Below are 19,936 nucleotides of genomic sequence, written 5' to 3'. Positions count from 1 at the left end.
AAGGGGAAGAAGAACTCCTAATTGAAATAAGAGTTAACCACCAGGTAAAGAGGATAAAAGGCCTTCTCTGGAAGGTAGAGGCAAGATGTGTGTATGTGCAGCCTGGGTGCAACATGGTGGAGCAGGGTGGGTAGGTTACAAGCTCAGATTCAACAGGGCTGTGCATTTACAGACATCTACTGAATGGAGAGCCTGCCTGGGGATGAGAACCCTGTGTCCACATGTGGAAAACGTGATATCTACCATGAGTGGTTGTAGATGAAGGGCACCAAAATGTAGAAAGAAAATGAAGTAATTTTAGGACTTTAGTGGAAAACTTTTCATTCCATGCTAGTTAGTTTGATAAGGAAAGGTCAATGGTAACTCTCATTAGAGGACACGTTAGAGTCTGACCAATTCCACTATACACTGTGAAAGGCCCAGATCGGCGAGAGTATGCCACTATTACTTCCCAAAATACTTGGCACTGACTAGTTCCACCGTGGGGTAGAGAACACGTTGGGGATGACTCTCCCAACAGGAAAGAATTCTAGACACACAAGCACTATTAGGAGTTCTGTTGGTGCCTATTTCTCAAATGCTCCCAATTCTGAATTAAATATTTACTTTCATCTGAAATGACGAGAGGAGAGCAAGAGCCTTTCCACTGTACAATCTCTAATCAAAGTCTGGGAATAGAGAGAGGCGGGGGATCCAGATGGGCCTGGAGTCTCAACTAAATAGGAGTCAAGGATCTGGGGACTCAGCTGGTGGTAACCGTAGGGAATGACAGGGTCCCACAAGAGAAGAGCCTGATCCTCTCTTTCAATGTCTGGAAACACGAGAGTTGAATTCCAGACAGGAATCATGCTGGGCTGGGCACAGCTACTCACCTGTCGTAGTAGGAGGGATTCCTGTAGATGCTACAAAGAAAGAGGACACATCATCAGTCTCCATGAATGATGTGCAGAAAGAAGCTTCCCAGGCTCAGGACAAACAGAAATTCTGAAGGACCGTCCTTACTAGCACAAGGAAGACTTTCTGGGAGTGGTCCTGGCGGCAGAGGTGTAAACTACACCTCAGGGGCAGGATTTCACAAAGAACAGTGTTGAAGGATTTGAACTCAAAAGCTTTATGCCCTCTCACGCTCGGCTGCTCTACAGGTTTCCTTAAAGAAGGTGCTGAGGTCCATGCCTAAACCTGAGGTACACCAGGATGATGGGTGATGCAGGTTCCTGTCAAGCTATGAGGGAAACACCTGCCCTTCGGTGAAATCAAGAAGATGATAGAACATTGAAAGGAATAGTTTAGACAAATAACAAACAAAACCAGAGGGCAAATATCGTGAGGATCCACCTGAGCAGATGACACTTGCATCCTCAAAGTGCTTGCAGTTGTGAGAGTTCCAGCCATTGTGGGGGCAGTTCCACAGATAGGACTCCTGCCCAGAGCAGGCCACATTGTCCAGGACAATTGGGCCCGAGCCATGACCAAAGCGGACATTTCCTGGGGCCAAGGTGGCCCAGCCACAGCCCAGCTGCCTGCAGACCACATTGCCATCATTGATGTCCCAGCTGTCGTCGCACACAGTGCCCCACGACCACTGTACAGGACCTCCACACGGCCCTGACACTGGTCACCTCTAGTTCACCAGCCACAGGGCCAACCCCGAATTCGTCCCTACCATGGAGACAGGAAAACTGTTTTTCTCTATGTTCTCAAAGGAAGAACTCCTGCATTCTGAGTGCAGGATAATTCTTTCAGGGTCCAGGTGCCCTGGGTATGATTAATGTTCCCCAGCAATGGGACCCTCTGAAACCGTCTCATCATCATTCCAACTCAAGGGGACACTTGATGGTACCCCAATCGTCAATTGACTTAGGAGTATTCATTGTTGGTTGCCCACAAAGTGGGATTGAGAGAGTTTTTCCGAGGCATCATGACAGTGGCTCATCTGCACCCAGCCTCCTAATACCTGTGTATGCTGTGCAAGTCTCCCGCTCTGCTAGCTTTTCTGGGTCAAAAACATTTACATAAGCCAGATCCTTTCACATTTCTCAGCCTGACATGTTCTTTTCTACTTTAGAAACCTTTGCTCCTTGTCTATCTTGACTCATAGACGACTGAAGGGATTCTCATAAGGAACTTGGAAGAAAGAGTCAGGGGTATTGAGGGTCAACATGGAGCCAGCTGTATATCCCTGTATCAAGAGCACGTGCATCTCTTAGCAGCCTCTCATCGCTCGGCCTCTCTCTATGCTGCATTGGATATACAGTGTTGCAAGCCCTGAACATTGAGGAGGATCCAGCCTGCCAAGATGTCTCCTTAAGAAGACATCAGTGCTCCCCATGGCCCATTCTCCCACTCTGCTTGTCAGCCCAGACAGCATTTCAGATAAAGCTCTTGCCACTCGCGGCCAGTTCTCTGAACCTGCATCTCTGAACTTGGAAAAAACTAGATGAAAACTCATGGAATGATGGGAAAAAATGGGAAAATTTGAATCCCATACCTCCTAAAGACCTCCCTGTTAGAGACTCAGTGACTGGGAACCACAAAATGTGCCCACAAGGTCCTCAAGGAGCAATGATTCACTCCAAATGGAGAGAAAAGGGATGGATGGGAAGAAGAGAAAATTTCCAAGTGGGGTGGCCAAAGACTTAAATGGCCACCCATGGTGGTCACTTGATGGTTGATATGGTTGGAAAAGCTAGTAGAAAGAAACACAGGTCAGATACAAAGCGCATTGGTGTCGCAACAGAATCAAAGGTCAAAGGACATCATGCTATACCTACAGAGAGCAGGCCTCAATCTCCTCTGAGTAGACAGAGCCAGGCCTACTCTCGGGAGCCTAACCCTTGTCCTACCACCATTGTCTGCCTTGATGTGGCTGGGGACTAGGGTTCCAGCAGGTTGAATATCACTGCCAGGCTCAAAGAGGCCACCAAGTCATTGCACTGTACTCCATGTGGGAACCGCAAGAATGAATCTGGACACAGCTGAACATAACTCCAAGACCACCAGCTCAGGTGCAATGCTCTCACTCTTTGCAAGGCAGTTCAGCCCTAGTGCAGGAGGTCAGCCTGAGCAACTATGGTCTAGCTAACTCGTTGGGGGTTATAACTGTGTAATGAGATCAAAGGCAGCCGATTAAAAGGATGGGAAGAAATATTCAAGGACAGCCTCAAGTGGACATTTCAGTTCTTAAGAGTGAAGAAATAGCCATTCCAGGATGGAAAATTTACTTGTAAAGAGTACATGAGTTCTGTTATTATCCATTTACTGTCTGCCTCCTTTCTCTAGAGCTTTTGAGATTCCCTGAGATGTAAAAGTCTACATTCGATTCTTTGAAGAATACCTTGTTCCATCATGAAAAACAGGGCAAAGTAGCTCTCCTTATTGTAACAAGTGTTATCCACGAAGCCTGAAGGATAAAAAGGCTGCATGTCTTGGAGAGGCAGGCTGTGTGTTTGTGTGCATCTTGGGTGCAGTGTATGGTGGGGCAGATCTAAGTAGGTTACATGCACAAGTTCAAGTGGCCTGTGCATTTACAGGCCTCTACTGCATGGACAGCCTGTCTGGGGATGATAACCCTGTGTCCTTAAGTGGAAACATATGATACCTACCACGAGTGGTTGTAGATGAAGGGCGCCACCAATCTAGAAAGAAAATGAAGTAACTTTAGGACTTTACTGGATGACTTTTCATTCTGTGCTCGTTAGTTGGTAAGGAAAGTTCAACTCCTTGCCTTCCTGATGTACTTCTCAGAGTCTGGACAATTCCACTTTACACTGTGAATGGCCCAGATGGCCTGAAGTATGGCGCTAGTAGTTCCCAATATACTCAGCACTGACTATCTACACCGTGGAGTAGAGAACACTTTTGGGATGATTCTCTCAACAGGAAAGAATTAGGGAACACACAAGCACTGGAAGGAGTCCAGTGGGAGCCTCTTTCTCAAATGCTCCCAATTCTGAATTGAATACTTACTTTGATCTCAATTGAACAGATGAGACCAATAACCCTTCCACTGCAGACTTATGACAAACCCAGGCAGCAGGCAGGTGCATGAGACTAAGATGGGCCAGTAGTGTCAACTAAATAGGAGTCAAGGATCTGGGGACTCAGGTGGTGGTAACCATAGGGAATGCCTGGGTCCCGGAAGAGAGGAGCCTGGTCCTCTTTTCCAACTTCTGGAAACATGAGATCTGAATTCAAGACAGGAATCATTCTGGGCTGGGCATAGCTACTCACCTGTCGTAGTAGGAGGGATTCCTGTAGATGCTGCAAAGAAAGAGGACACATATCAGTCTCTGTGAATGATGTGCAGGAAGAAGCTTCCCAGGGTCAAGACAAACAAAAATTCTGAAGGACCATCCTCACAGTCACAGGAAAGACTTTCTGGGAATGGTGCTGGGGGAAGAGCTGTATACTACACCTCAGGGGCAGGATTTCACAAAGCACAGTGTTGAAAGATTTGAACTCAAAAGCTTTATGCCCTCTCACGCTCAGTTGCTCTACGGGTTTCCTTAAAGAAGGTGCTGAGGTCCATGCCTCAACCTGAGTTACACCAAGATGATGGGTGATCCGGGTCCAGTCAAGCTATGTGGGAAACGCCTGCCCTTCGGTGAAATCAGGAAGATGATAGAACATTGAAAAGAATAGTTTGTTTAGACAAAATAACAAACAAAACCAGTGGGCCAATATCATGAAGACCCACCTGAGCAGATGACACTTGCGTCCTCAGAGTGCCTGCAGTTGTGCAAGTTCCAGCCATTGTGGCTGCAGCTCCACAGATAAGACTCGTACCCGGAGCAGCGCACATCGTCTAGCACAATCGGGCCCGAGCCCTGACCAAAGCGGGCATTTCCTGGGGCCGAGATGGCCCAGCCACAGCCCAGCTGCCTGCAGACCACGTTGGCATCATTGGTGTCCCAGCTGTCGTCGCACACGGTGCCCCACGAGCCTCTGTACCGGACCTTTTGCGGCCCTGACACCGGTCACATCCGTACACAAGCCTCAGGGCCAACCCCGAATCAGTCCTCCCAGGAGACACGAAAACTGTCTTTCTCTGTGTTCTCGAAGGAAGAACTGCTGCATTCTAAGTTCAGGATAATTCTATCAGGGTCTGGATGCCTTGGATACAATTAAAGTTCCCCAGCCACCGGACCCTTTGAAACCTTCTCATCATCATTCCAACTCAAGGGGACACTTGATGGTACCCCTGATTGTCAATTGATATAGGAGTATTCATTGTCGGTTACCCACAAAGTGAGATTGAGAGAGTTTTTCCGAGGCGTCATGACAGTGGCTCCTCTTCACCCTGCTTCTTTGCACCTGTGTGTGCTGTGCAAGTCTCCTGCTCTGCTAGTTTTTCTGAGTCAAAAACGTTTACATAAACCAGATCCTTTCACATCTCTCAGCCTGACATGTTCTTTTCTACTTTAGAAACCTTTGCTCCTTGTCTATCTTGACTCATAGACGACTGAAGGGATTCTCATAAGGAACTTGGAAGAAAGAGTCAGGGGTATTGAGGGTCAACATGGAGCCAGCTGTATATCCCTGTATCAAGAGCACGTGCATTTCTTAGAAGCCTCTCATTGCTTAGCCTCTGTCCATGCTGCATTGGATATACAGTGTTGGAAGAAGTGACATTGAGGAGGATCCAGCCTGCCAAGATGTCTCCTTAAGAAGACGTCAGTACTCTCCATGGCCCATTCTCCCACTCTGCTTGTCAGCCCAGACAGCATTTCAGATAAAGCTTTTGCCACCCACGGCCAGTTCTCTGAACCTGCAGGCAAGTGTCTCTTGGGACACTTGGAAAAAACTAGATGAAAACTCATGGAATGATGGGAAAAAATGGGAAAATTTGAATCCCATACCTCCTAAAGACCTCCCTGTTAGAGACTAGTGACTGGGAACCACAAAATGTGCCCACAAGGTCCTCAAGGAACAATGATTCACCCCGAGTGGAGAGAAAACGGATGGATGGGATGAGAGAAACATTCCAAGTGGGGTGCCAAAGACTTAAATGGCTGGATGGTTGATATGGTCGGAACAGCTAGTAGAAAGAAACACAAGTCAGATACAAAGCACATTGGTGTTACAACAAAATCAGAGGTCAAAGAACATCATGCTATATCTCCTGAGAGCAGGCCTCCATGTGCTCCTGAGTAGACAGAGCCAGGCCTGCCATAATCTCTCAGTCCTGAGGGAGCCTAAAACTTGTCCTACCGCCATTGGGTGTCTTTATGTGGCTGGGACCTAGGTTCCAGCAGGTTGAATATCACTGCCAGGCTCAAAAGAGGCCACCAAGTCATTGCACTGTCTCCATGTGGAAACCGCAAGAATGAGTCTGGACACAGCTGAACATAACTCCAAGTCCACCAGCTCAGGTGCAATGCTCTCACTCTTTGCAAGGCAAAAGTGACTAGTGCCCTAGTGCCCTAGTGCAGGAGGTCAGCCTGAGCCTGGTCTAGCTAACTCGTTGCGGGTCATAACTGTGTAATGAGATCAAAGGCAGCCGATTAAAAGGATGGGAAGAAATATTCCAGGACAGCCTCAAGTGGCCATTTCAGTTCTTAAGAGTGAAGAAATAGCCATTCCAGGATGGAAAATTTACTTGTAAAGAGTAGATGAGATGTGTTATTATCCATTTACTGTCTCCCTCCCTTCTCTCAGAGCTTTTGAGATTCCCCTGAGATATAAAAGTCTACATTCGATTCTTTGAAGAATGCCTTGTTCGATCTCGACAAGCAGGGCAAGGAGCTCTCCTTATTGAAACAAGTGTTATCCACGAAGCCTGAAGGATAAAAAGGCTGCGTGTCCTGAGGGAGAGGCAGGCTGTGTGTGTGCGTGCATCTTGGGTGCAGTGTATGGTGGGGCAGATCTGAGTAGGTTACATGCACAAGTTCAAGCGGCCTGTGCATTTACAGGCCTCTACTGCATGGACAGCCTGTCCGGGGATGATAACCCCGTGTCCTTAAGTGGAAACATATGATACCTACCATCAGTGGTTGTAGATGAAGGGCGCCACCAATCTAGAAAGAAAATGAAGTACTTTTAGGACTTTACTGGATGACTTTTCATTCTGTGCTCGTTAGTTGGTAAGCAAAGGTCAATTCTATGCCTTCCTGATGTACTTCCCAGAGTCTGGACAATTCCACTTTACACTGTGAATGGCCCAGATGGCCTGAAGTATGGCACTAGTAGTTCCCAACATACTCGGCACTGACTATTTCCACCATGGGGTAGAGAACACTTTGGGGATGACTTTCCCAAAAGGAAAGAATTCTGGAACACACAAGCACTGGAAGGAGTCCTGTTGGTGCCTATTTCTCAAATGCTCCCAATTCTGAATTGAATATTTACTTTCTTTTTTTTTATAAATTTATTTTTTATTGGTGTTCAATTTGCCAACATATAGAATAACACCCAGTGCTCATCCCGTCAGAGCCCACCTCAGTCCCATCACCCAGTCTCCCCCATCCCCCACGCACCTCCCCTTCCACCACCCCTAGTTCATTTCCCACAGTTAGGAGTCTTTCATGTTCTGTCCCCTTTCTGATATTTCCCATTTATTTTTTCTCCTTTCCCCTTTATTCCCTTTCCCTACTTTCATCTGAATTGAAGAGAGGGGACCAACAGCATTTCCACTGTAAACTCTCTAATCAAAACCGGGCAACAGAAAGGGGTGGGGGACCCAGATGGGCTTGGACCCTCAACTAAGTAGGAGTCAAGGATCTGGGGACTCAGCTGGTGGGAACCGTAGGGAATACCAGGGTCTCGCAAGAGAAGAGCCTGGTCATCTCTTTCACTTCTACAAACACGAGAGTTGAATTCCAGACAAGATACATGCTGGCCTGGGCACAGCTACTCACCTGTCGTAGTAGGAGGGATTCCTGTAGATGCTGCAAAGAAAGAGGACACAACATCAGTCTCCACGAATGATGTGCAGAAAGAAGCTTCCCAGGCTCAGGACAAACAGAAATTCTGAAGGTCCGTCCTCACTAGCACAAAAAAGTCTTTCTGGCAGTGGTTGTGGGGGCAGAGCTGTAAACTACACCTCAGGGGCAGGATTTCACAAAGAACAGTGTTGAAGGATTTGAACTCAAAAGCTTTATACCCTCTCACGCTCGGCTGCTCTACAGGTTTCCTTAAACAAGGTGCTGAGGTCCATGCCTAAACCTGAGGTACACCAGGATGATGGGGGATGCAGGTTCCTGTCGAGCTATGAGGGAAACACTGCCCTTCGGTGAAATCAGGAAGATGATAGAACATTGAAAGGCATAGTTTGTCTAGACCAAATAACAAACAAAACCAAGGGCAAATTTCGTGAGGACCCACCTGAGCAGATGACACTTGCGTCCTCAGAGTGCCCGCAGTTGTGCGAGTTCCAGCCATTGTGGCTGCAGCTCCACAGATAAGACTCGTGCCCGGAGCAGCGCACATCGTCTAGCACAATCGGGCCCGAGCCCTGACCAAAGCGGGCATTTCCTGGGGCCGAGGTGGCCCAGCCACAGCCCAGCTGCCTGCAGACCACGTTGGCATCATTGGTGTCCCAGCTGTCGTCGCACACGGTGCCCCACGAGCCTCTGTACAGGACCTCCACGCGGCCCTGACACCGGTCACCTCCGTTCACCAGCCTCAGGGCCAACCCCGAATCGGTCCCTACTAGGAGACAGGAAAATTGTCTTTCTCTGTGTTCTCGAAGAACTCCTGCATTCTCAGGGCAGGGGAATTCTTTCAGGGCCCAGGTGCCCTGGGTATGATTAATGTTCCCCAGCAACGGGACCCTCTGAAACCTTCTCATCATCATTCCAACTCAAGGGGCCACTTGATGCTACCTCTGAGTCTCAATTGACTTAGGAGTATTCACTGTTGGTTGCCCACAAACGTAGGATTTGAATTCTTGAGCCTGGCCATGCCATGCCGTGGGGAAAGGCAGAAACCAGTAGCCTGATGTATGCCACTGAGACTGCCATGAACACAAGCTTTATGCCCAGAGAAACGACCCTGCTGGCCCAAGGTGCTGTCCTAGGTTCTAGCGTTCAGAGTGTCTATCTTCACCCCACTGTGGTATATCACGGACTCTGTTCCAGGCCCCAAAGCTTGTTCTGTAGGATCCTTTTTTGATGTTGACATGCTCCTGTTCTCTCAAGGCCCAGACATCTACTGAATCTAACAATCCTCGTTCATGACAACAGGCAGGAGTACCTGTCACTGTCATGTTGCTCTGCATACTTAGAGCTACCCAGGCCTCCTGGAGACAGAAAGCCATCAAAACTTGGCAGCATTAGGTCTTCTTGTGGGTAGGCCTTTTGGCACACTTAGCACCATAGCAGACATCATGATTCCTCAGTGTCCCCCGGACCCTGTCTTCTCTACCCATGAGCAGATCTGGGGCACTGACCAAATGTGATACTCAGGCCTTCAAGCTTCTATATAAGGAGGTTCCAATTCTTCACAGAAGATGGATAGATGTGACGAGCCCAAGAATAGATGCCCACCATCAGTAGTCATGATGGAAATGCAAATCCTAACCAAAGCAAGAAAGTACCCCTGCTCATTGCATCACTACAGTAAATGAGACAAAAGAAGAAGTGCTGATGATGATGCAGAGACAGAAAAATCCTCAGATGCTGTTGGACTTGTGCCCAGAGCAGCCCACATTGTCCAGGAAAATTGGGCCCGAGCCCTGACCAAACCGGGCAATTCCAGGGGCCAAAGTGGGCCAGCCACAGCCCAGCCACCTGCAGAACACGTTGGCATCATTGGTGTGCCAGCTGTCAGTGCACACGGTGCCCCACGAGCCTCTGTACAGGACCTTTCGTGGCACTGACACCGGTCACCTCCGTTCACCAGCCTCAGGGCCGATCCAAAGGGAAAAAATGGGAAAATTTGAATCCCACACCTCCTTAAGACCTCCCTGTTAGAGACTCAGTGACTGGGAACCACAAAATGTGCCCACAAGGTCCTTAAGGAGCAATGATTCACCCCGAATGGAGAGAAAACAGATGGTTGAGAAGAAGAGAAACATTCCAAGAGGGGTGCCCAAAGACTTAAATGGCTGGATGGTTGATATGGTCGGAACAGCTAGTAGAAAGAAACACAAGTCAGATACAAAGCGCATTGGTGTCGCAACAGAATCAAAGGTAAAGAACATCATGCTGTATCTCCTGAGACCAGGCCTCCATGTGCTCCTGAGTAGACAGAGCCAGGCCTGCCACAGTCTCTCAGTCCTGAGGGAGCCTAACACTTGTCCTACCGCCATTGTCTTTCTTTATGTGATTGGGGACTGAGGTTCCGGCAGGTTGAATATCACTGCCAGGCTCAAAAGAGGCCACCAAGTCATTGCACTGTCTCCATGTGGAAACTGCAAGAATGAGTCTGGACACAGCTGAACATAACTCCAAGTCCACCAGCTCAGGTGCAATGCTCTCACTCTTTGCAAGGCAAAAGTGACTAGTGCCCTAGTGCCCTAGTGCAGGAGGTCAGCCTGAGCCTGGTCTAGCTAACTCGTTGCGGGTCATAACTGTGTAATGAGATCAAAGGCAGCCGATTAAAAGGATGGGAAGAAATATTCCAGGACAGCCTCAAGTGGCCATTTCAGTTCTTAAGAGTGAAGAAATAGCCATTCCAGGATGGAAAATTTACTTGTAAAGAGTAGATGAGATGTGTTATTATCCATTTACTGTCTCCCTCCCTTCTCTCAGAGCTTTTGAGATTCCCCTGAGATATAAAAGTCTACATTCGATTCTTTGAAGAATGCCTTGTTCGATCTCGACAAGCAGGGCAAGGAGCTCTCCTTATTGAAACAAGTGTTATCCACGAAGCCTGAAGGATAAAAAGGCTGCGTGTCCTGAGGGAGAGGCAGGCTGTGTGTGTGCGTGCATCTTGGGTGCAGTGTATGGTGGGGCAGATCTGAGTAGGTTACATGCACAAGTTCAAGTGGCCTGTGCATTTACAGGCCTCTACTGCATGGACAGCCTGTCTGGGGATGATAACCCCGTGTCCTTAAGTGGAAACATATGATACCTACCATCAGTGGTTGTAGATGAAGGGCGCCACCAATCTAGAAAGAAAATGAAGTACTTTTAGGACTTTACTGGATGACTTTTCATTCTGTGCTCGTTAGTTGGTAAGCAAAGGTCAATTCTATGCCTTCCTGATGTACTTCCCAGAGTCTGGACAATTCCACTTTACACTGTGAATGGCCCAGATGGCCTGGAGTATGGCGTTAGTAGTTCCCAACATACTCGGCACTGACTATTTCCACCGTGGGGTAGAGAACACTTTGGGGATGACTCTCCCAACAGGAAGGAATTCTGGAACACACAAGCACTGGAAGGAGTCCTGTTGGTGCCTATTTCTCAAATGCTCCCAATTCTGACTTGAATATTTACTTTCTTTTTTTTTATAAATTTATTTTTTATTGGTGTTCAATTTGCCAACATATAGAATAACACCCAGTGCTCATCCCGTCAGAGCCCACCTCAGTCCCATCACCCAGTCTCCCCCATCCCCGATGCACCTCCCCTTCCACCACCCCTGGTTCATTTCCCACAGTTAGGAGTCTTTCATGTTCTGTCCCCTTTCTGATATTTCCCATTTATTTTTTCTCCTTTCCCCTTTATTCCCTTTCCCTACTTTCATCTGAATTGAAGAGAGGGGACCAACAGCATTTCCACTGTAAACTCTCTAATCAAAACCGGGCTACAGAAGGTGTGGGAGATCCAGATGGGCCTGGAGTTTCAACTAAGTAGGAGTCAAGGATCTGGGGACTCAGCTGCTGGTCATGGTAGCAAACACCAGAGTATCGGAAGAGAAGAGAAGAGTTCTCTTTCAACCTCTAGAAACACGAGAGTTGAATTCCAGACAAGATACATGCTGGCCTGGGCACAGCTACTCACCTGTCGTAGTAGGAGGGATTCCTGTAGATGCTGCAAAGAAAGAGGACACAACATCAGTCTCCATGAATGATGTGCAGAAAGAAGCTTCCCAGGCTCAGGACAAACAGAAATTCTGAAGGTCCGTCCTCACTAGCACCAGAAAGTCTTTCTGGCAGTGGTTCGGGGGCAGAGCTGTAAACTACACCACAGGGGCAGGATTTCACAAAGAACAGTGTTGAAGGATTTGAACTCAAAAGCTTTATACCCTCTCACGCTCGGCTGCTCTACAGGTTTCCTTAAACAAGGTGCTGAGGTCCATGCCTAAACCTGAGGTACACCAGGATGATGGGGGATGCAGGTTCCTGTCGAGCTATGAGGGAAACACCTGCCCTTCGGTGAAATCAGGAAGATGATAGAATATAGAAAGGAATAGTTTGTCTAGACCAAATAACAAACAAAACCAAGGGCAAATTTCGTGAGGACCCACCTGAGCAGATGACACTTGCGTCCTCAGAGTGCCTGCAGTTGTGCGAGTTCCAGCCATTGTGGCTGCAGCTCCACAGATAAGACTCGTGCCCGGAGCAGCGCACATCGTCTAGCACAATCGGGCCCGAGCCCTGACCAAAGCGGGCATTTCCTGGGGCCGAGGTGGCCCAGCCACAGCCCAGCTGCCTGCAGACCACGTTGGCATCATTGGTGTCCCAGCTGTCGTCGCACACGGTGCCCCATGAGCCTCTGTACAGGACCTCCACGCGGCCCTGACACCGGTCACCTCCGTTCACCAGCCTCAGGGCCAACCCCGAATCGGTCCCTACTAGGAGACAGGAAAATTGTCTTTCTCTGTGTTCTCGAAGAACTCCTGCATTCTCAGGGCAGGGGAATTCTTTCAGGGCCCAGGTGCCCTGGGTATGATTAATGTTCCCCAGCAACGGGACCCTCTGAAACCTTCTCATCATCATTCCAACTCAAGGGGCCACTTGATGCTACCTCTGAGTCTCAATTGACGAAGGAGTATTCACTGTTGGTTGCCCACAAACTTAGGATTTGAATTCTTGAGCCTGGCCATGCCATGCCGTGGGGAAAGGCAGAAACCAGTAGCCTGATGTATGCCACTGAGACTGCCTTGAACACAAGCTTTATGCCCAGAGAAACGACCCTGCTGGCCCAAGGTGCTGTCCTAGGTTCTAGCGTTCAGAGTGTCTATCTTCACCCCACTGTGGTATATCACGGACTCTGTTCCAGGCCCCAAAGCTTGTTCTGTAGGATCCTTTTTTGATGTTGACATGCTCCTGTTCTCTCAAGGCCCAGACATCTACTGAATCTAACAATCCTCGTTCATGACAACAGGCAGGAGTACCTGTCACTGTCATGTTGCTCTGCATACTTAGAGCTACCCAGGCCTCCTGGAGACAGAAAGCCATCAAAACTTGGCAGCATTAGGTCTTCTTGTGGGTAGGCCTTTTGGCACACTTAGCACCATAGCAGACATCATGATTCCTCAGTGTCCCCCGGACCCTGCCTTCTATACCCATGAGCAGGTCTGGGACACTGACCAAATGTGATACTCAGGCCTTCAAGCTTCTATATAATTAGGTTCCAATTCTTCACAGAAGATGGATAGATGTGACGAGCCCAAGAATAGATGCCCACCATCAGTAAGCATGATGGAAATGCAAATCCTAACCAAAGCACGAAAGTACCCCTGCTCATTGCATCACTACAGTAAATGAGACAAAAGAAGAAGTGCTGATGAGGATGCAGAGACAGAAAAATCCTCAGATGCTGTTGGACTTGTGCCCAGAGCAGCCCACATTGTCCAGGAAAATTGGGCCCGAGCCCTGACCAAACCGGGCATTTCCAGGGGCCAAAGTGGGCCAGCCACAGCCCAGCCACCTGCAGAACACATTGGCATCATTGGTGTGCCAGCTGTCAGTGCACACGGTGCCCCACGAGCCTCTGTACAGGACCTTTCGTGGCACTGACACCGGTCACCTCCGTTCACCAGCCTCAGGGCCGATCCAAAGGGAAAAAATGGGAAAATTTGAATCCCATACCTCCTAAAGACCTCCCTGTTAGAGACTAGTGACTGGGAACCACAAAATGTGCCCACAAGGTCCTCAAGGAGCAATGATTCACCCTGAGTGGAGAGAAAACGGATGGATGGGATGAGAGAAACATTCCAAGTGGGGTGCCAAAGACTTAAATGGCTGGATGGTTGATATGGTTGGAACAGCTAGTAGAAAGAAACACAAGTCAGATACAAAGCACATTGGTGTTACAACAAAATCAGAGGTCAAAGAACATAATGCTATATCTCCTGAGAGCAGGCCTCCATGTGCTCCTGAGTAGACAGAGCCAGGCCTGCCATAATCTCTCAGTCCTAGGGAGCCTAAAACTTGTCCTACCGCCCTTGAGTGTCTTTATGTGGCTGGGACCTAGGTTCCAGCAGGTTGAATATCACTGCCAGGCTCAAAAGAGGCCACCAAGTCATTGCACTATCTCCATGTGGAAACCGCAAGAATGAGTCTGGACACAGCTGAACATAACTCCAAGTCCACCAGCTCAGGTGCAATGCTCTCACTCTTTGCAAGGCAAAAGTGACTATGCCCTAGTGCCCTAGTGCAGGAGGTCAGCCTGAGCCTGGTCTAGCTAACTCGTTGCGGGTCATAACTGTGTAATGAGATCAAAGGCAGCCGATTAAAAGGATGGGAAGAAATATTCCAGGACAGCCTCAAGTGGCCATTTCAGTTCTTAAGAGTGAAGAAATAGCCATTCCAGGATGGAAAATTTACTTGTAAAGAGTAGATGAGTTGTGTTATTATCCATTTACTGTCTCCCTCCCTTCTCTCAGAGCTTTTGAGATTCCCCTGAGATATAAAAGTCTACATTGTGTGGGAAATATCAGAAAGGGAGACAGAACGTAAAGACTGCTAACTCTGGGAAACGAACTAGGGGTGGTAGAAGGGGAGGAGGGCGGGGGGTGGGAGTGAATGGGTGACGGGCACTGGGTGTTATTCTGTATGTTAGTAAATTGAACACCAATAAAAAAAAAAAATAAAAAAAAAAAATAAAAGTCTACATTCGATTCTTTGAAGAATGCCTTGTTCGATCTCGACAAGCAGGGCAAGGAGCTCTCCTTATTGAAACAAGTGTTATCCACGAAGCCTGAAGGATAAAAAGGCTGCGTGTCCTGAGGGAGAGGCAGGCTGTGTGTGTGCGTGCATCTTGGGTGCAGTGTATGGTGGGGCAGATCTGAGTAGGTTACATGCACAAGTTCAAGTGGCCTGTGCATTTACAGGCCTCTACTGCATGGACAGCCTGTCTGGGGATGATAACCCCGTGTCCTTAAGTGGAAACATATGATACCTACCATCAGTGGTTGTAGATGAAGGGCGCCACCAATCTAGAAAGAAAATGAAGTACTTTTAGGACTTTACTGGATGACTTTTCATTCTGTGCTCGTTAGTTGGTAAGCAAAGGTCAATTCTATGCCTTCCTGATGTACTTCCCAGAGTCTGGACAATTCCACTTTACACTGTGAATGGCCCAGATGGCCTGAAGTATGGCGCTAGTAGTTCCCAACATACTCGGCATTGACAATTTCCACCGTGGGGTAGAGAACACTTTGGGGATGACTTTCCCAAAAGGAAAGAATTCTGGAACACACAAGCACTGGAAGGAGTCCTGTTGGTGCCTATTTCTCAAATGCTCCCAATTCTGAATTGAATATTTACTTTCTTTTTTTTTATAAATTTATTTTTTATTGGTGTTCAATTTGCCAACATATAGAATAACACCCAGTGCTCATCCCGTCAGAGCCCACCTCAGTCCCATCACCCAGTCTCCCCCATCCCCCACGCACCTCCCCTTCCACCACCCCTAGTTCATTTCCCACAGTTAGGAGTCTTTCATGTTCTGTCCCCTTTCTGATATTTCCCATTTATTTTTTCTCCTTTCCCCTTTATTCCCTTTCCCTACTTTCATCTGAATTGAAGAGAGGGGACCAACAGCATTTCCACTGTAAACTCTCTAATCAAAACCGGGCAACAGAAAGGGGTGGGGGACCCAGATGGGCTTGGACCCTCAACTAAGTAGGAGTCAAGGATCTGGGGACTCAGCTGGTGGGAACCGTAGGGAATACCAGGGTCTCGCAAGAGAAGAGCCTGGTCCTCTCTTTCACTTCTACAAACACGAGAGTTGAATTCCAGACAAGATACATGCTGGGCTGGGCACAGCTACTCACCTGTCGTAGTAGGAGGGATTCCTGTAGATGCTGCAAAGAAAGAGGACACAACATCAGTCTCCACGAATGATGTGCAGAAAGAAGCTTCCCAGGCTCAGGACAAACAGAAATTCTGAAGGTCCGTCCTCACTAGCACAAGAAAGTCTTTCTGGCAGTGGTTGTGGGGCAGAGCTGTAAACTACACCTCAGGGGCAGGATTTCACAAAGAACAGTGTTGAAGGATTTGAACTCAAAAGCTTTATACCCTCTCACGCTCGGCTGCTCTACAGGTTTCCTTAAACAAGGTGCTGAGGTCCATGCCTAAACCTGAGGTACACCAGGATGATGGGGGATGCAGGTTCCTGTCGAGCTATGAGGGAAACACCTGCCCTTCGGTGAAATCAGGAAGATGATAGAACATTGAAAGGCATAGTTTGTCTAGACCAAATAACAAACAAAACCAACGGCAAATTTCGTGAGGACCCACCTGAGCAGATGACACTTGCGTCCTCAGAGTGCCCGCAGTTGTGCGAGTTCCAGCCATTGTGGCTGCAGCTCCACAGATAAGACTCGTGCCCGGAGCAGCGCACATCGTCTAGCACAATCGGGCCCGAGCCCTGACCAAAGCGGGCATTTCCTGGGGCCGAGGTGGCCCAGCCACAGCCCAGCTGCCTGCAGACCACGTTGGCATCATTGGTGTCCCAGCTGTCGTCGCACACGGTGCCCCACGAGCCTCTGTACAGGACCTCCACGCGGCCCTGACACCGGTCACCTCCGTTCACCAGCCTCAGGGCCAACCCCGAATCGGTCCCTACTAGGAGACAGGAAAATTGTCTTTCTCTGTGTTCTCGAAGAACTCCTGCATTCTCAGGGCAGGGGAATTCTTTCAGGGCCCAGGTGCCCTGGGTATGATTAATGTTCCCCAGCAACGGGACCCTCTGAAACCTTCTCATCATCATTCCAACTCAAGGGGCCACTTGATGCTACCTCTGAGTCTCAATTGACGAAGGAGTATTCACTGTTGGTTGCCCACAAACTTAGGATTTGAATTCTTGAGCCTGGCCATGCCATGCCGTGGGGAAAGGCAGAAACCAGTAGCCTGATGTATGCCACTGAGACTGCCTTGAACACAAGCTTTATGCCCAGAGAAACGACCCTGCTGGCCCAAGGTGCTGTCCTAGGTTCTAGCGTTCAGAGTGTCTATCTTCACCCCACTGTGGTATATCACGGACTCTGTTCCAGGCCCCAAAGCTTGTTCTGTAGGATCCTTTTTTGATGTTGACATGCTCCTGTTCTCTCAAGGCCCAGACATCTACTGAATCTAACAATCCTCGTTCATGACAACAGGCAGGAGTACCTGTCACTGTCATGTTGCTCTGCATACTTAGAGCTACCCAGGCCTCCTGGAGACAGAAAGCCATCAAAACTTGGCAGCATTAGGTCTTCTTGTGGGTAGGCCTTTTGGCACACTTAGCACCATAGCAGACATCATGATTCCTCAGTGTCCCCTGGACCCTGCCTTCTATACCCATGAGCAGGTCTGGGACACTGACCAAATGTGATACTCAGGCCTTCAAGCTTCTATATAATGAGGTTCCAATTCTTCACAGAAGATGGATAGATGTGACGAGCCCAAGAATAGATGCCCACCATCAGTAGTCATGATGGAAATGCAAATCCTAACCAAAGCAAGAAAGTACCCCTGCTCATTGCATCACTACAGTAAATGAGACAAAAGAAGAAGTGTTGATGAGGATGCACAGACAGTAAAATCCTCAGATGCTGTTGGACTTGTGCCCAGAGCAGCCCACATTGTCCAGGAAAATTGGGCCCGAGCCCTGACCAAACCGGGCATTTCCAGGGTCCAAAGTTGGCCAGCCATAGCCCAGCCACCTGCAGAACACGTTGGCATCATTGGTGTGCCAGCTGTCAGTCCACACGGTGCCCCACAAGCCTCTGTACAGGACCTTTCGTGGCACTGACACCGGTCACCTCCGTTCACCAGCCTCAGGGCCGATCCAAAGGGAAAAAATGGGAAAATTTGAATCCCACACCTCCTTAAGACCTGCCTGTTAGAGACTCAGTGACTGGGAACCACAAAATGTGCCCACAAGGTCTTTAAGGAGCAATGATTCACCCCGAATGGAGAGAAAACAGATGGTTGAGGAGAAGAGAAACATTCCAAGAGGGGTGCCCAAAGACTTAAATGGCTGGATGGTTGATATGGTCGGAACAGCTAGTAGAAAGAAACACAAGTCAGATACAAAGCGCATTGGTGTCGCAACAGAATCAAAGGTAAAGAACATCATGCTGTATCTCCTGAGACCAGGCCTCCCTGTGCTCCTGAGTAGACAGAGCCAGGCCTGCCACAGCCTCTCAGTCCTGAGGGAGCCTAACACTTGTCCTACCGCCATTGTCTTTCTTTATGTGATAGGGGACTGAGGTTCCGGCAGGTTGAATATCACTGCCAGGGTCAAAAGAGGCCACCAAGTCATTGCACTGTCTCCATGTGGAAACTGCAAGAATGAGTCTGGACACAGCTAAACATAACTCCAAGTCCACCAGCTCAGGTGCAATGCTCTCACTCTTTGCAAGGCAAAAGTGACTAGTGCCCTAGTGCCCTAGTGCAGGAGGTCAGCCTGAGCCTGGTCTAGCTAACTCGTTGCGGGTCATAACTGTGTAATGAGATCAAAGGCAGCCGATTAAAAGGATGGGAAGAAATATTCCAGGACAGCCTCAAGTGGCCATTTCAGTTCTTAAGAGTGAAGAAATAGCCATTCCAGGATGGAAAATTTACTTGTAAAGAGTAGATGAGTTGTGTTATTATCCATTTACTGTCTCCCTCCCTTCTCTCAAAGCTTTTGAGATTCCCCTGAGATATAAAAGTCTACATTCGATTCTTTGAAGAATGCCTTGTTCGATCTTGACAAGCAGGGCAAGGAGCTCTCCTTATTGAAACAAGTGTTATCCACGAAGCCTGAAGGATAAAAAGGCTGCGTGTCCTGAGGGAGAGGCAGGCTGTGTGTGTGCGTGCATCTTGGGTGCAGTGTATGGTGGGGCAGATCTGAGTAGGTTACATGCACAAGTTCAAGCGGCCTGTGCATTTACAGGCCTCTACTGCATGGACAGCCTGTCTGGGGATGATAACCCCGTGTCCTTAAGTGGAAACATATGATACCTACCATCAGTGGTTGTAGATGAAGGGCGCCACCAATCTAGAAAGAAAATGAAGTACTTTTAGGACTTTACTGGATGACTTTTCATTCTGTGCTCGTTAGTTGGTAAGCAAAGGTCAATTCTATGCCTTCCTGATGTACTTCCCAGAGTCTGGACAATTCCACTTTACACTGTGAATGGCCCAGATGGCCTGGAGTATGGCGCTAGTAGTTCCCAACATACTCGGCACTGACTATTTCCACCGTGGGGTAGAGAACACTTTGGGGATGACTCTCCCAACAGGAAGGAATTCTGGAACACACAAGCACTGGAAGGAGTCCTGTTGGTGCCTATTTCTCAAATGCTCCCAATTCTGACTTGAATATTTACTTTCTTTTTTTTTATAAATTTATTTTTTATTGGTGTTCAATTTGCCAACATATAGAATAACACCCAGTGCTCATCCCGTCAGAGCCCACCTCAGTCCCATCACCCAGTCTCCCCCATCCCCGATGCACCTCCCCTTCCACCACCCCTGGTTCATTTCCCACAGTTAGGAGTCGTCCATGATCTGTCCCCTTTCTGATATTTCCCATTATTTTTTTCTCCTTTCCCCTTTATTCCCTTTCCCTACTTTCATCTGAATTGAAGAGAGGGGACCAACAGCATTTCCGCTGTAAAATCTCTAATC

At 48.4% G+C, this 19,936-nt stretch overlaps 1 protein-coding gene across 50 annotated transcripts in view; it reads right to left on the bottom strand.

Moving 5' to 3' along the window:
* DMBT1 (deleted in malignant brain tumors 1) overlaps nucleotides 1-19,936 on the bottom strand; it is a 110,204-nt gene that overhangs the window by 21,439 nt on the left and 68,829 nt on the right. For 14 of the 50 annotated variants that reach the window (XM_049103226.1, XM_049103244.1, XM_049103220.1 and 11 more), the window contains 8 exons: nucleotides 19,272-19,304; nucleotides 16,577-16,903; nucleotides 16,111-16,140; nucleotides 15,238-15,270; nucleotides 12,614-12,681; nucleotides 4,697-4,955; nucleotides 4,231-4,260; nucleotides 3,603-3,635 (listed from right to left, as the gene is read on the bottom strand). The exons of 3 other annotated variants lie outside the window; for them this stretch is intronic. In XM_049103226.1, coding sequence (XP_048959183.1) covers nucleotides 3,603-3,635; nucleotides 4,231-4,260; nucleotides 4,697-4,955; nucleotides 12,614-12,681; nucleotides 15,238-15,270; nucleotides 16,111-16,140; nucleotides 16,577-16,903; nucleotides 19,272-19,304 — 813 coding nt within the window. Of the gene's footprint in view, nucleotides 1-872; nucleotides 903-3,602; nucleotides 3,636-4,230; nucleotides 4,261-4,696; nucleotides 4,956-7,856; nucleotides 7,887-11,017; nucleotides 11,051-11,888; nucleotides 11,919-12,354; nucleotides 12,516-12,613; nucleotides 12,682-15,237; nucleotides 15,271-16,110; nucleotides 16,141-16,576; nucleotides 16,904-19,271; nucleotides 19,305-19,936 lie in introns of all 50 variants that reach the window. 33 more of the 50 variants (XM_049103235.1, XM_049103248.1, XM_049103249.1 and 30 more) reach the window with 23 other exon arrangements.

This window comes from Canis lupus, chromosome 28, assembly GCF_003254725.2.
Source record: "Canis lupus dingo isolate Sandy chromosome 28, ASM325472v2, whole genome shotgun sequence".
NCBI classification, from domain to species: Eukaryota; Metazoa; Chordata; class Mammalia; order Carnivora; family Canidae; genus Canis; species Canis lupus.
Note: the sequence above shows the minus strand (reverse complement) of the source record. Positions and strands in the feature narration are given on the sequence as shown.